The 16,270-nt window shown below is 47.5% G+C and overlaps 1 protein-coding gene across 2 annotated transcripts; it reads right to left on the reverse strand.

Annotated features, from left to right (window-relative positions):
- Positions 1 to 384: 384 nt before the first annotated feature.
- TIPE1 (TNF alpha induced protein 8 like 1) lies at positions 385 to 12,844 on the reverse strand. 2 transcript variants are annotated; one of them, XM_088672974.1, is made up of 3 exons: positions 12,522 to 12,777; positions 9,702 to 9,782; positions 385 to 2,692 (listed from the first exon to the last, which is right to left on the reverse strand). In XM_088672974.1, the coding sequence occupies exon 3, from the start codon at positions 2,685 to 2,687 to the stop codon at positions 2,127 to 2,129; it is 561 nt and encodes a 186-aa protein (XP_088529100.1). In that variant the 5' UTR covers positions 2,688 to 2,692; positions 9,702 to 9,782; positions 12,522 to 12,777; the 3' UTR covers positions 385 to 2,126. The 2 variants fall into 2 exon arrangements, with proteins under 2 accessions (XP_088529100.1, XP_034976015.2); XM_035120124.3 differs by lacking the exon at positions 9,702 to 9,782 and having other exon boundaries at positions 12,522 to 12,844.
- Between the last annotated feature and the right edge of the window lie 3,426 nt (positions 12,845 to 16,270).

A 16,270-nucleotide genomic window follows, 5' to 3' on the forward strand; every position in this document is an offset into this window, starting at 1 on the left:
ATCCTGAAGCTGAGGCTCCAATACTTGGCCACCTCATGAGAAGAGAAGCCTCCCTGGAAAAGACCCTGATGTTGGGAAAGATGGAGGGCACTAGGAGAAGGGGATGACAGAGGACGAGATGGTTGGCCATTGTTCTTGAAGCTACCAACATGAGTCTGACCAAACTGCGGAAGGGAGTGGAAGACAGGAGTGCCTGGCGTGCTATGGTCCATGGGGTCACGAAGAGTCGGACACTAATGAACGACTAAACAACAACAACAAATCACATATCCAACATACAACATGTTCAGGGATGGTGGGAATTGTAGTCCAAAACATCTGGAGGGCCGAAGTCTGGGGATGCCTGCTCTAGAAGATGACGAAAATACCAAAAGACACACAGTGGAATGTGGATGGTTTAATTTATTTCCCCCGACAATTATGATCTGTGAGCTTAAAGGCTCAAAGAGTCTAAAGAGTAAAAAACAAAACAAAACAAAACTCAACAACACATGTAAAAGAATAAACTTGAAGATGACCCTGAAATTGTTCCAGATTATACCCCAAAATGAACTTAATTCACATTCTGTTCACCTAGAAATTCTGGGAACTGCTTCCAGGTGTAGTTCAGAGATTGCCAAACCAAACTAGCACAGTGCTAGGTATACTTTCGCTCTGATTGCAATGCCGTGACCTTCAGACACCCTTAAAAAGGGTCGACCAAATTCATGAAGGAATGAGGACCAAGGAATGGGATTGCCTGGCTTGTGAACTGGCCAAAGATACAGTGGTACCTCGGTTTGCAACCGTCTTGGATTACAACCGTTTTGGATTACAACCATGTCAAACCCGGAAGTGCGTGTCCCTTTTTTTGGATTGCAACCCATATATTTTTTTGGGAGGTCCCATTGGTGAAAGCGCGCCTTGGGTTACAACTTGTTTTGGTTTACAACCAGACCTCCAGAACGGATTATGGTTGTAAACCAAGGTACCACTGTATCTGAGTAAGTGCTGCCAAGCTGCAGGGCTGAATAAATCTTTCCTCCCACCCTGCAGTGTTTAGGAAGAGGAAGGGGTGTGACAACTTCTTAGCTCAAATTGCCACGAGAGCTTCCCCAAACCACCTGCCTGTCCGCTGTTGGAATCAGGATGCTAAGCTAGGGAGTCTTTCAGCCTGATGACCCTGTAAAACAAACCACCTGCTTTGGAGAAGGCCGGATTCAGACCCAGCTTCCATCTGGTGGTAAGGGAAGGTCTTTGCAAAACCACTTCATTTCGCGGGAATGAGGTGTGGGATGTGATCCATTGGCGCAGTCCAATACAACATTCCTTGTTTCCCTAGAGTGGGCACAAGCAGGGGGTGTTACTCCAGTCAGTATAACTTCCTGTTCCACTGGTCTGGAGCTCCCCCCCCTGCATTTCACCTGGGAGATGGGTGCGGCCCTGACTGACTCCATAAAAGAGCCGAGTCACACAGCCAGTCTGTCTCTCTCTTGCTGCGATGCTGCTCTCCTACAGCCATTTTCTTCTCTTGATGCTGTTCTCTTAATGTATTTTTGCTGTCTGCTGGCTCTCAGCCAGCAGCACATGGGCTCAATCCCCATAAGGGATGAACTCACACTGTGTTCTGTAACTACGTACAAGCTAAAGTCTGCCTTCAGGGATCATACTGTGAACTGAATGTGAATAAACTTCTTGTTACTTTTAAGGAAAGGCTCTTGTGTCTTTTAAGAGGGATCGAAGGGGACACCAGGAATAATCCATCTGGCCAAGCCAAATTGGATTACTTGACTAAAGAGATTCAAATGAATCTGCAAACTAGCTTCCTGCTGTATTGAGAGGGATCTGCTCTGCTACATGACTCACTAACGTGAGTGAAGAAAAGATAATACTTAATCAATATATCCTTTCCTACTAGCCTTAACATTCCCAGATGAGGTGGTGGAGGAGGACAGAACATTTGAACCAGGAACAACACCCTCCCCACAAGCCCTTAAGCATTACCAAGCCGAATACCAAAAGACCACAAGATGCTTTGTGCCGTACAGCATGGAGAAGTCTAAGTGGAGGCCACCAAAATCAACAACCATCTCCTGATATTCCCTCGCCAACACCAAAAGCTTTCTGAAAGTTGGCAGGCTGGGCTCTCAGATGTTCCCTTCATCAAGCATTTGGTTGAGCCCTTCGCAGATCCTCTGCAGGTGCATGCGGTAAGGCTCGGAAGACCCGTAGAGGGCCGAGAGGAACTCGTAGTCCGCAAAGTGGTTGAAGACGTGGTTGATGCGCGAGTGGGACTTGGCCGTCAGGTGGGTGTTGACCGCCTGGTGGAGCAACTCGGAGCACTCCTTGAGCATGTTGGACAGGACCCGCCGGTCGAAGGTGAAGTCTATCTGGTAGAAGCTGACGGCGGTCATGGCCAAAGTGTGCAACTTCTTCCGGAAGCGGTCCATGAGGGCCAGCTCGTCTGCATTGAACTGTCCGTTGCGGTAGAGGACACCCAGCTTCATGACCACCTTGATCAGGTTCTTGATGATCTTCTGGGCTTCCTTGCGGTTCCTCGTGTACTCCTTGGTGACCCGGTACAGTTCGTCCAGGATGTCACTGCTGGTGTCATCAATGAAGATGCTGGCTATGTTTTTGGACGCCATCTTGCTCAGAAGCTTCTTCTGAGCTTGCAGAGCCAGATTCTTGGTGCTGAAAGTGTCCATCTTTTCTGGAAAAGGCAAGAGCACACAGACATTATTATTATTATTATTATTATTATTATTATTATTATTATTATTATTATTATTATTAACAACCACCACCACCACCACTTATTTATAGCCCACCCATCTGGCTGGGTTTCCCCAGCCACTCTGGGTGGCTCCCAACATCATCATCATAATAGTAATAGTAATAGTAATAATGGGATGAAACATCAAACATTAAAAACTTCCCTAAACAGGGCTGCCTTCAGATGTCTGGGTTGCCTTCTGCGAACCTTCCACCCCATCGTAAATTGATAGTAATGCTACCTCTGGATTTTTGGTCAGCTTTAACCCAGTGATTTCTGTTATACAGTATCCTTAAACACCCTTTGCCCAAAATATTGTACATATTTACACCCCCACCACATGTGAACACAATTCCCTGTTTCCTGGCATCCCCTCCAACATAACACCAAATAATCCTTGTTTATTTGATTTAATCTGACTGGTGTTATATACCACCTCCAAATTACTTTATGATCATTTTCTTTTATTCCAATGGACAACATTTTCAACGTACGATTCTCCCACATTTCCCCACAGCTTTGACTATCTATCTGTCATTTGAGCACTCCAGGACCTCCAAACACACACCCCAGGGAGGTCACTTCAGTGCTGCTAACACAGGTGACAGCAGTTACAAATTACTGGGCTCTACAGCCACAGCAGGTGCTGTGATTCTCCAGCGGTTTGACTTCACCCCTGCAGGTGCACTCCATTGCCTCTTGAGACAGACAGGTGCCAACAGCTATGATCCTCCTCTTTTCGTAGTCAGCAACTAATACGTTGAAGAAACAACAACTACAACTTGCAGGGGGCTGGACTAGATGACTCTCAGGGTGCCTTCCACCTTGACAATTCTATGATTCCAGCTTCCTTTCAGAAGCCGCACTCGGTCAACACCTCTCTTTTGGGCTCAATTACCGGAGCGACGGCTGGCTCCTGTCGCTTGCAACCAGAGACCCTGCTGTACATTGCCATCTCTCTTGCCAAGAGGATAAATTTTTCATACAGCCGTACAGAGGACCTGAATAATTTACGGATCAGCTTGTGGAAGAGAGATGGAGGGAAGGAGGAGTAGGAGCAGACTGGAAAGATAAAGAAGGAGGCCTCAATGTTGTTTTCTGCGGTGACCACCTCCATCCGTACTTTTGCCAAACCCAGATGCGTGTGGTTTGTCCCAAGGAACGAGGGCTGAATGAACGAGTTTGCTGAATTCGTTCAAAGATCTCTGAACCTTCCCTTGAAAGCAACCCCAGTGGAACTGATCATGAATTAAGTTCGTTTTGGGGGGTAGGACTAGAGCTCTGTATGTATCCAGTATTGAGGACCCAATTTGATGGGTCTCCTTTTCATCTGAGGTGAGCCTGGTCTATAGACTTCAAGCTCTGCTCCCTGCAGGGATCGGCTGCACTACGGAATCTCGTAGTGGCAAGAGAGGGCCTTCTCGGTGGTGGCGCCTGCCCTGCGGAACGCCCTCCCAACAGATGTCAAAGAGGAAAACAACTACTGTACCAGACTTTTAGAAGACATATGAAGGCAGCCCTGTTCAGGGAGGCTTTTAATGTTCAATAGATTATTTTTCTGTTGGAAGCCGCCCAGAGTGGCTGGGGAAACCCAGCCAGATGGGCGGGGTATAATTATTATTATTATTATTATTATTATTATTATTATTATTATTATTATTATTATTATTATGCAGCTGATCCCAGCAGGCTTGAAGTCAGGGACGATCCCTGATGGGCGGTTTACTGCCTTCAGATTCTGCTTTGGCTACTGGGACCGGCTGTGCTGTGGTGCCCCCTGTAGAAATTCTGCACCACAGCCAAGGGCTTTGAGTCGGCACCGATCAGCTGATAGGCACTGGCTTTGAGTGCTGTTGTTTGCTGGGATCGGCTGCGCTTATAGAGTTCCCCATGGAGAATTCTGTAGCACCCAGCAGATTTTGGCTGAACGTTAAGAAACGCTCCTCCAATGACAAGAGCAGTTGGCTCCTTACCTCTCTCCCCCTGACCTAGCCACTGTGATCCAAGCCACTGTCACCACCAGGCTTGATTACTGTAACTCACTCTACGTGGGGCTGCCCTTGAGACTGACCCAGAAACTCCAGCAGGTGCAGAATGCCGCGGCGAGACTCCTTATGGGATCCCCACTGCGGGATCACGTTCGCCCAGTGCTATACCAGCTGCACTGGCTCCTGGTGGAGTACAGGATCGGGTTTATGGTGCTGGTTTTAACCTTCAAAGCCCTATACGGCCTAGGACCCTCGGACCCACGGGGCCACCTAGAATCATAGAGTTGGAAGAGACCACAAGGGCCATCCAGTCCAACCCCCTGCCAAGCAGGAAACACCATCAAAGCATTCTTGACATATGGCTGTCAAGCCTCTGCTTAAAGACCTCCAAAGAAGGAGACTCCAGGACATACCTCTCCTGGTATGTCCCACGGAGGACCTTACGGTCTTCAAATAAAAACATATTGGAGATTCCAGGCCACAGGGAGGTTAGGCTGGCCTCGACCAGAGCCAGGGATTTTTGGCCGTGGCCCCAATCTGGTGGAACTCTCTGTCACAAGGGACTAGGGCCCTGCGGGACTTGACATCTTTTTGCAGGGCCTGCAAGATAGAGCTGTTCCACCAGGCCTTTGGCCAAGGCACAGTCTGACCCCTCTCTCCTTCTGTAATCTTCATAGAACTCTAACCCGATGGTTGCCATTAATTTGATTCTGAATTGATTCTGTTGTTGTTTAGTTGTTTAGTCAAACTCATGTTCGTAGCTTCGAGAACACTGTCCAACCATCTCGTCCTCTGTTGTCCCCTTCTCCTTGTGCCCTCCATCTTTCCCAACATCAGGGTCTTTTCCAGGGAGTCTTCTCTTCTCATGAGGTGGCCAAAGTATTGGAGCCTCAGCTTCAGGATCTATCCTTCCAGTGAGCACTCAGGGCTGATTTCCTTCAGAATGGATAGGTTTGATCTTCTTGCAGTCCATGGGACTCTCAAGAGTCTCCTCCAGCACCATAATTCAAAAGCATCGATTCTTCGGCGATCAGCCTTCTTTATGGTCCAGCTCTCACTTCCATACATCACTACTGGGAAAACCATAGCTTTAACTATACGGACCTTTGTCGGCAAGGTGATGTCTCTGCTTTTTAAGATGCTGTCTAGGTTTGTCATGGTTGTCTAGGTTTGTCATTGAATTGATTCTAGAACGTATTTACGTATTTTAAGTAATTGACTGTGTGATTTTATGTTGTTGTTGCTGCTGTTTAGTCATTTTGTCGTGTCCGACTCTTCATGACCCCATGGACCATAGCACGCCAGGCACTCATGTCTTCCACTGCCTGCCGCAGTCTGGTCAAACTCATGTTCGTAGTGATTTTATGTACACTGTGCTATTTTTACCTGTTGTTAGCCGCTCTGAGCCTGGCTTTAGCCAGGGAAGGCGGGATACAAATAAATAATAATAATAATAATAATTATTAGCTGTTCAACAACGGAACAGGCTTTCTTGGGAGGTGATTGGCCCTCTGCCAGGGATGTTGTGGTTGCAATGGAGGCCCTGCAGCAAGCAGGGGGTTGGACTAGCGGATCTCTCGAGCACCACACACTTCTATGATTCCAAACCGATTGTGGGAACGAACCCTTCTGCGAGTGTGCTGCTGGCAAAGTTGAGTTTTCTGGAAAACCCGGCTTGGATTGCAAGTGCAGACTGACAATTGAAGGAGGAGGCTGTTCCATGGGAGGGCAACTTGCCGTGCTCTGGAGCGGCATAAATATTCCCGCTAACGAGCCAATTAGTTACACCAAGCGAGGGAAATATTAGGCGCCGTAACAGATTGGGCCATAAATCACGTTGGCAAAGCAGCGCCCCGTGGCAGCCTTCCTGAGCCCTGGCGTTTGTTTTCCAAGCAGGTTTGGCGATCTGAGTGGAGTCGGGATTTGACCCCCGAATCCTCACCCTGAGGACCCCTCTGCTCCCAAACCTGAGTGGAGAATAAAGTATGCCAGTTAATAAATTACATGCACACTTTCTTGTACCCAGGAGTCACAATTTGGAAGCTCTCTTTGCAACGGGAGGGCCAGGAAGGCGAGTTAAAGGTGAACGCCTCACAAGTTTGTATGGCCATTCGCTGGAGCTTAACCCCTGAACCTCTTTTTCCTGTGCAGCCAGAAAACAGGTGACACAATTAAAGGGGGGATTTCTTCTGAGCGCAGGATATATCGGCAGGAAGCTGCAGGATATGTGCTGACTGGAAATGAAGCAGTGTGACCGCCCCAAATCTCTTGCAGGAGCAAGCAGCACCGAAACTGGGAACGTGACTTCATGCTCCCAAAGCATGAAACCACCACAAATTTGCAATAAAACAGACCTCTAGAGGAGTATGGGCGGTGAACCTGAAACACTGAAACTGTGAAGCTTGTTTAAACGTTGTTTAAAAAGAATCCTAGAATCACAGAACTTTAGAGTTGGAAGGGAGCCCAAAGAGTCATCTAGTCGAGCCACATTGGAAGGCAGGAATCACAACTAAAGCATCCAACCTCTGCTTAAAAACCTCCAACAGAGTCGGAATCTCCTTTCTTGTAACTTGTCTATCAGCTCCATCTGGTACGCAGGCTGAGACCCTACCTGCCCGCAGACTGTCTAGCAAGAGTGGTGCATGCTCTAGTTATCTCCCGCTTGTACTACTGCAATGCGCTCTACGTGGGGCTACCCTTGAAGGTGACTCGGAAACTACAACTAATCCAGAATGCGGCAGCTAGACTGGTGGCCTGGAGCGGCTGCCAAGACCACATAACACCGGTCTTGAAAGATCTACATTGGCTCCCAGTACGTTTCCGAGCACAATTCAAAGTGTTGGTGCTGACCTTAAAAGCCCTAAATGGCCTCGGTCCAGTATACCTGAAGGAGCGTCTCCACCTCCATCATTCTGCCCGGACACTGAGGTCCAGCACCGAGGGCCTTCTGGTGGTTCCCTCATTGCGAGAAGCCAATTTGCAGGGAACTAGGCAGAGGGTCTTCTCGGTGGTGGCGCCTGTCCTGTGGAACGCCCTCCCAACAGATGTCAAAGAGGAAAACAACTACCAGACTTTTAGAAGACATTTGAAGGCAGCCCTGTTCAGGGAGGCTTTTAATGTTTAATAGATTATTGTGTTTTATTTTTCTGTTGGAAGCCGCCCAGAGGGGCTGGGGAAACCCAGCCAGATGGGCGGGGTATAAATAATATATTATTATTATTATTATTATTATTATTATTATTATTATTATTATTATTATTAAAGCCAGGGGTTTGAGTCCTACCCTCCAGAGCAGGAGGGCAAGTAATCTTGTTATATTTATAGTTTTGAAATGTGGCTTTTTGTATGTTATTCTTTCTGCTTTGCTGTTTAAAGACTCTCTCAAGGCAAATCCTAAAAAAAAATGTAGCATAAACACTGACAACTGGGAAACACAGGCCTGCGAGCGCTCCAGTTGGAGAAATGCCTTTAGCAAAGGTGTCATGGGCTTTGAAGACACTTGAACTCAGGACACAAGGGAGAAATGAGTTAAGAGGAAGGCACGCTTGGCAAACCTTCACCGTGATCAACTCCCTCCCAGGAACCTCTGTCCCCACTGTGGAAGGACATGTGGATCCAGAATTGGCCTCCACAGTCACTTACAGACTCATGGGAGTGCTGTGTATGTAGCCTATCTTGATTTCAGCAAGGCCTTTGACAAGGTGCCCCATGATATTCTTGTAAAGAAGCTGGTAAAATGTGGGCTAGACAATGCTAACATTCAGTGGATTTGTAGCTGGCTTACTGACCGAACCCAAAGGGTGCTCATCAATGGCTCCTCCTCATCCTGGAGAGTAGTGACTAGTGGGGTGCCACAGGGTTCTGTCTTGGGCCCAATCTTATTCAACATCTTTATCAATGACTTGGATGATGGGCTTGAGGGAATCCTGAGCAAGTTTGCAGATGACACCAAATTAGGAGGGGTGGCTAACACCCCAGAGGACAGGATCACACTTCAGAATGACCTTAACAGATTAGACAACTGGGCCAAAGCAAACAAGATGAATTTTAACAGGGAGAAATGTAAAGTACTACACTTGGGCAAAAAAAATGAAAGGCACAAATACAGGATGGCTGACACCTGGCTTGAGAGCAGTACATGTGGAAAGGATCTAGGAGTCTTGGTAGACCACAAACTTGACATGAGTGTGATGCAGTAGCTTAAAAATCCAATGCAATTCTGGGCTGCATCAATAGGAGTATAGCATCTAGATCAAGGGAAGTAATAGTACTACTGTATTCCGCTCTGGTCAGACCTCACCTGGAATACTGCGTCCAGTTCTGGGCACCACAGTTCAAGAAGGATACTGACAAGCTGGAACGTGTCCAGAAGAGGGCAACCAAAATGGTCAAAGGCCTGGAAACAATGCCTTATGAGGAACGGCTTAGGTAGCTGGGTATGTTTAGCCTGGAGAAGAGAAAGTTAAGGGGCGATATGATAGCCATGTTCAAATATATAAAAGGATGTCATATAGAAGAGGGTGGAAGGTTGTTTTCTGCTGTTCCAGAGAAGCGGACACGGAGCAATGGATTCAAGCTACAAGAAAGAAGAATCCACCTAAACATTAGGAAGAACTTCCTGACAGTAAGAGCTGTTCGACAGTGGAATTTGCTGCCAAGGAGTGTGGTGGAGTATCCTTCTTTGGAGGTCTTTAAGCGGAGGCCTGACAGGCATCTGTCAGGAATGCTTTGATGGTGTTTCCTGCTTGGCATGGGGTTGGACTGGATGGCCCTTGTGGTCTCTTCCAACGCTACGATTCTATGATTCATTGTTAAAACATGTGTTTATGGAAAATAATCTTACTTGGCTATGAGGACTTGCCAAAGAAGAATATTGAAATGTGGCTTTTTGTATGTTATTCTTTCTGTTTTGCTGTTATCAGTGCTATTTTTCTAGAAAAAGAAGTGCCGGAACTCACCATGAATGTCTCTCTCTTTCTCTTAGAACGGCAACGGCGCCCAACTGACAGGGGCCGGAACTGAGTTCCAGTGAGTTCTGGCTGAAAAAAAAAGCCCTGGTTGTTATTATGAAATGTTTACATTTCTATTGTTCTGCTACTTTATTAGCACATATTTTTGGGGTAGCATTTGATGGTCTCTGTTCCTTTGTTGTAAGCCGCTCTGAGCATGATTTTGTGTGTCAAAAGGCTGCATACAAATAAAATGAATGAAATGAATGAATGAATGAATGGAACTGGGACTTTATTCAGAGCAAACACACCTTAGGATTGTGTTGTGTGGCTGCAGTCAGCCTTTCTCCTGAGTAGGCATGCAAAGGCTTGAGCCAACTGAAGCCTCTCCACCCAATGTAATTTAGGGACAAGGTTTTGGAAAGGACAACCTGAGGCGATTATTTGCTCAGAAGAGGAATCGGCACTTGGTTGCTAAACAGTGAGTCATACTTTTGGGTCACCTTAACTTGATGCTGGGAGGATTAAAACGGCGAATGAATATCCAGATGCAAAACAGTGTTTACTTTTGATTTTGGCGATTATTATCATAATTATGATCTCAGCCCTGGGCACTCCTTTGCGGGGGGGGGGGGGGGACAAGCTGGAAAAAGCAGAACCTGCAAAATCCTTAGCAACCGCTGTTAAACTCAGGGCCGCAACAGCATGCCGCGTTTTAAATTGTGTGATTTTCTAAATTCTAACCGAGGAGGGTAATTCTGTCTGCTCCACGCTGTTCTTAACGTTTAAATTTTGTGTATAAATTGCAGTAGGTGGTGTTTCAATTGGGTCTGGCGATTTTTACGCACTCAGTTGCGTTTATATACATGTTTGTGTTCTGCACTCAAATTACAACCGGCCACGTGACCCCCTCCAAATCTGTGAGAGTTTAAGATTATTATTTTTTTAAAAAAAGGTGTTTGTGTATTTTGAACGTTCTTCTCCTTTTCTGCCGCCCACATGCATCCTTCCTAAGCTTCCTAATGTTTGCAGCAAATATGTAACTCTGGAGCGGAAAACTCATGTTCAGAGTCACTGTCCTTGCATTGTGTCTTTTTAATGCTCCCCCCCCCAAACCAGGGGGTAAAAACACTTTGTATGTGCTCAGAGGCGCCATGTACACACATCAGCAGAAGCTTGCTCCTTTCACAAACATACATATGGATCTTAGGTCCCTTTTATATATACTGCTTCAATCAGCTGAATTGGCACAAGCGCCACATAATACTTTGGAACTCCCTGCCTTGGACTACTGCAATGCGCTCTACGTGGGGCTACCTTTGAAGGTGACCTGGAAACTACAACTAACCCAGAATGCGGCAGCTAGACTGGTGACTGGGAGCGGCTGCCGAGACCACATAACCCTGGTCCTGAAAGACCTACATTGGCTCCCAGTACATTTCCAAGCACAAAGTGTTGGTGCTGACCTTGAAAGCCCTAAACAGACTCGGTCCAGTATACCTGAAGGAGTGTCTCCACCTCCATCGTTCTGCCCGGACACTGAGGTCCAGCGCCGAGGGCCTTCTGGCGGTTCCCTCGCTACGAGAAGCCAAGTTACAGGTAACCCAGCAGAGGGCCTTCTCGGTAGTGGCACCCACCCTGTGGAACGCTCTCCCACCAGAGGTCAAAGAGAACAACAATTACCAGACCTTTAGAAGGCATCTCAAGGCAGCCCTGCATTGGCAAGGCCTTAGGCAGGCATAGGCACAGGCAAACAATCTATCCTAGCCTTAGGGCTAGATAAGTGACCTTCAAACTCCCCCGTCCCCCATGGACCGCTTGGAAATTGCTAAGGGTCTTTGCAGACCACTTCAAGATTTTTTTGCCTGTTGCAGCAGCAACTGCGATTCCATAGAATTCAAAATGCATTGCATTGAAAAGCTACTGTACATGGGAAATGAAAGAAGCAATAAAAACCACAATTAAAAATCCCATCTTCAGAACCACCTGCATGAAGTTTACAGACCACACTTTAGGAACCCCACAACTGAACGTTTGGGGTCCTTTCCAGCACTCTGATTGCAACTTGAAAATGTTTCTGCCCCCTCTTCTTTAGAAATGAGCTTCCATTTGTTCCCTGCCAGCTTGATGAAAACTTGCCTGGTTGCTTCAAGGGCACCGAATGATATTATCCTTCCTTCCCAGCCCCAGCGGAACCACTAAAGTGCTTCTGGGGATAGCAGCTCAGTCGGGAGAGCAGGCGACTCTCAATCTCAGAGTCGCTGGTTTGAGCCCTGCGTTGGGCAAAGCAGATTCCTGGGTTGGGGTCCCTTCCAACTCTAAAATTTGATGATACTTCGAAATGCCAGTTATTGTTTGTATTATGCCTGGAGACAGCGGGGTAAGACCTCGTGGCCATAGCAGATGTTAGATGGCCGCCTGTCATGGATGCTTTAGTGGAGATTCCTGCATTACAGCGGGCTGGGCTGGATGACCCTCGGGTCCCTTCTAGCTCTAAAATTCTATTATCTTTTCTACTCTTTCCCTTTTGTTCTCCTCCTCTTTCTTTCCCCCCTTCCCTCTCTCTTTCGTCTCCCTCCCTCCCTCCCTTCCAAAATAGACTATCTTACAGAAAGCAGAGCCATCACCATCATCAAACCACCCAAAAACCACCCCACAGCCACATTTTTCCTGGCTTACAGCCTCCCGTCTTGGCAACTAGACAAGAAGGAAGTGCTCTTACCCCAGCCACTCCAAGTCTGACCAGTCGCCAGCCCTTCGGGTTTCGTGGGAACCCGGCTGCCCCGGGGCGCGCCCGCGCCCGCGCCCGCGCGCCCTTCTGCCTCTTACCTGGTCTGTCTGCTCCTTCTACATGAGCCGCAGACCCAGCCGGGTCTTCTCCAAAAGGGTCCCCTAGCAAGAAGACCCCGTCTGCAAATCCGCCTCTTCTCACACGCGATAACCTCAAAGTTCCGCTTGAGAAAAAGGCAAATTCTTTTGGTTTTTTAAAACAACCACAGATGTTGCAGATACCCTTAATTTAAAGACAATGTCTCAACTTGGCCAAGGTTCGCTCCTGCTGGCCGCGATCTCTCTTTTTCTCTCCGCATCCGGACCGTCGCCTCCGGGAGTCCAAGGTTGAAACTTGATGCTTTTGCAACACAGAGGCAAGTTTCAAATTCAAAGAGGGCTGGAGGTGGCGGGGGGGGGAGAGGGGGGGAGGGTGACAGGCCAGGCAGCCAACCATTGCGCAGGGCTACCTACGAAGCAGCCAATGGGGAAGCCAGGAGAAAGAGGGAGGGCGCGAAGTAGGGCGGGGGGGGCGAGGAGAAAAAGGGTGCGAGGAAGCGCATTCCTTTATCAGCCCCTGCGCAGCCTTTGAGAAGTGGGAGGGATGTGGGTCTAAGGGAGACCCGCCCCCCCACCCCAATCTCAATGCATACAAGGCACAATGCCAGAAGCCGTTCTTGAGCGACCTGGGCCGGGCGGGTGGGGGGGGCGGTGCGCGCACCCTTCCTTTCCATTCCTCTTTCCCCCACTTTCTCTGGATGCAAAATTGGCTCGCAGAACGCAGCGTGGGAGGTGAGCCCTCCAGGTTCTGCAGAGGGATCCCAGGACATGTTGGGTTGCCATATGTCCTCTTTTCCCAGGACATGTCCTCTTTTTCATGAGTCGGGTCAAAGCGATCCATAGTTAAAAGTTGTTGTTGTTTGTTGTTGTTTAGTCGTGACCCCATGGACCAGAGCATGCCAGGCACTCCTGTCTTCCACTGCCTCCCACAGTTTGGTCAAACACATGTTCGTAGCTTCGAGAACACTGTCCAACCATCTCGTCCTCTGTCGTCCCCTTCTCCTTGTGCCCTCCATCTTTCCCAACATCAGGGTCTTTTCCAGGGAGTCTTCTCTTCTCATGAGGCAGCCAAAGTATTGGAGCCTCAGGCCCTCAGCTTCAGGATCTGTCCTTCCAGTGAGCACTCAAGGCTGATTTCCTTCAGAATGGATAGGTTTGATCTTCTTGCAGTCCATGGGACTCTCAAGAGTCTCCTCCAGCACCACAATTCAAAAGCATCAATTCTCCGGGGATCAGCCTTCTTTGTGGTCCAGCTCTCACTTCCATACATCACTACTGGGAAAACCATAGCTTTAACTATGCAGATCTTTGCTGACAAGGTAATGTCTCTGCTTTTTGAGATGTTGTCTAGGTTTAGGAACGGATAACGAAGGAGCAAAACAGGAGCAAAAGGGCATCTCTCCCCAGCAACTGGGATTCAGAAGCACAGCTGCCTCCGACAGTGGGGGCAGAACATAGCCATTGTGGCTAAAAGCCTTCAATGGCCCTCTTCTCCCCCATGAATCTGTCTAATCCTCTCCTAAGCCATCCAAGTCGGCGACCATCACTCCCTCCTGCAGAAGAGAGTTCCACAGTTCAGCTATGCACTGCGTGGAGGATTACTTCTCTCCCAGATCTCTCAATATTCAGCTTCACTAGATGTCCACATGTTCTAGTGTTAGGAGAGAGGGAGGCAAACTTTTCTCCATCCATTTTCTCTGTGGCACAAATAATTTTTATGAGCGAGGGCTTCCTTCTTGCGGGGGCTTTGGCACGCTTCACAGACTGCACACCAGAGGACAGCCAAGCCAGAAAAGCACATGTCTTGCAGGGTCACCCTTTTTGTCCGTCTTTCTCCTCTGCTCCATGACCCGTTTCCAGCTTCCTCACCCCATCCCTGCTCCCATTCCTCGCCCACGTCTCTGCAACAGGAGCAGCCTCTGGCTACATTTGCCATGTGCTCTGCTGGCGCCCGGCCTCCTCTGCCTCCAGCATTGCATCTCTCCCCCCAGGGGGAAATGTCACTGTTGTTTCAGCTCTGTGGGTGGACTGCAAGAGGGTTTTCGTATTTGCAGTTTCCACCGCTGGGAATGCGTTGAGTAAAGGGTACCTCTGAGCATCAGCAGAGCATTCTCCCACGCACTAGGTTTCATTCCTCGAATCGGGGACAATTCCCCCACCCCCAAACGAAGCATCACCTTCGGTTCCCCTGCCTTTCATTTTGGAAAAGTTTCTAGCATTTCATAGAATCATAGTGTTATGTACACTAATCTTGGGTCCTTCAACAAGAGGCAGGTAGGATAATAATAATAATAATAATAATAATAATAATAATAATAATAATATATTTATTTTATACCCAGCCCATCTGGCTGGGTTTCCCCAGCCACTCTGGGTGGCTTCCAACAAAATATTAAAATATAGTAGTCTATTAAACATTAAAAGCTTCCCTAACAGGACTGCCTTCAGATGTCTTCTAAAAGTCAGACAGTTGTTTTTCCCTTTGACATCTGGTGGGAGGGTGTTCCATATATATATATATATATATATATATATATATATATATATATATATAATATAATTTTTGATTGCAAAAAATTGGAAGGCCGCTAACGTTCCAGACAAAGAAGAATGGCAACAAAAAGTTTTTGTTTTGATTTTATGTATTTGGTATTTTATGTGAACCACCCTGAGACCTTTGGGTATAGAACGGTATAGAAATTATTATTATTAATAATAATAATAATAATATGGGGCTCGAACTCACACACACCGTGGTTCATGTGTGCCTTCTGGAGCATGTTGAGTGTGTTCTAGGAGTGTGTTCCTAGTTTAGATGGGGTTAGTAGACCCATGCCCTGAGACCTGGCGTAAGCAGAAAGTGCGCCTTCTCATATTTCCTAGAACAGTTGGCTACTGTTACATTGCCACAAACAATGTGTCGTGATTTGTGCTCATGACGTGGTCAGGGCGGCCGCACACAATCCTGCTTTCGATGCGATTCGCTCATCGAAAAATATCCTTTCCGGTGCTATTTCATCCATGGGTTCGGTGCTAAAGGTGTGGTTTCAATGCCGTTCGCTATTTGCGGCTGCGAAAGTTCCAGGGAAGTTGTTCCCAGTTAGTGCATACCCCGTAATGTTCCTGCTGAAATTCTGTAACTTTTCATATCACAAACGTTCAGAGTTTTAAAGAAAAAAATTCTGGTCTGTTTTCGTCACAGCCCCTCCTGACAGCAAGAGCACAGTAGCATAACTGGGGAAGTTTCACAGAAAACTGAAGCAGAAGGAAGCCCCCACTATCACACTAATATGGTTTCAAGGATATGTTGCAGAATACGCCTGCAATAGGAGATCAGAGGGGGCCTTGGAAATCATAGAATCATAGTTGGAAGAGACCACAAGGGCCATCCAATCCAACCCCCTGCCAAGCAGGAAACACCATCAAAGCATTCTTGACATATGCCTGTCAAGCCTCTGCTTAAAGACCTCCAAAGAAGGAGACCAACACCACACTCCTTGGTAGCAAATTCCACTGTCGAACAGCTCTTACTGTCAGGAAGTTCTTCCTAATGTTTAGGTGGAATCTTCTTTCTTGTAGTTTGAGTCCATTGCTCCGTGTCCGCTTTTCTGGAGCAGCAGAAAACAACCTTGCACCCTCTTCTATATGACATCCTTTTATATATTTGAACATAGCTATCATATCACCCCTTAACCTTCTCTTCTCCAGGCTAAACATACCCAGCTCCCTAAACCGTTCCTCATAAGGCA

Source organism: Zootoca vivipara, chromosome 6 (assembly GCF_965207765.1).
Source record: "Zootoca vivipara chromosome 6, rZooViv2.hap1.1, whole genome shotgun sequence".
NCBI classification, from domain to species: domain Eukaryota; kingdom Metazoa; phylum Chordata; class Lepidosauria; order Squamata; family Lacertidae; genus Zootoca; species Zootoca vivipara.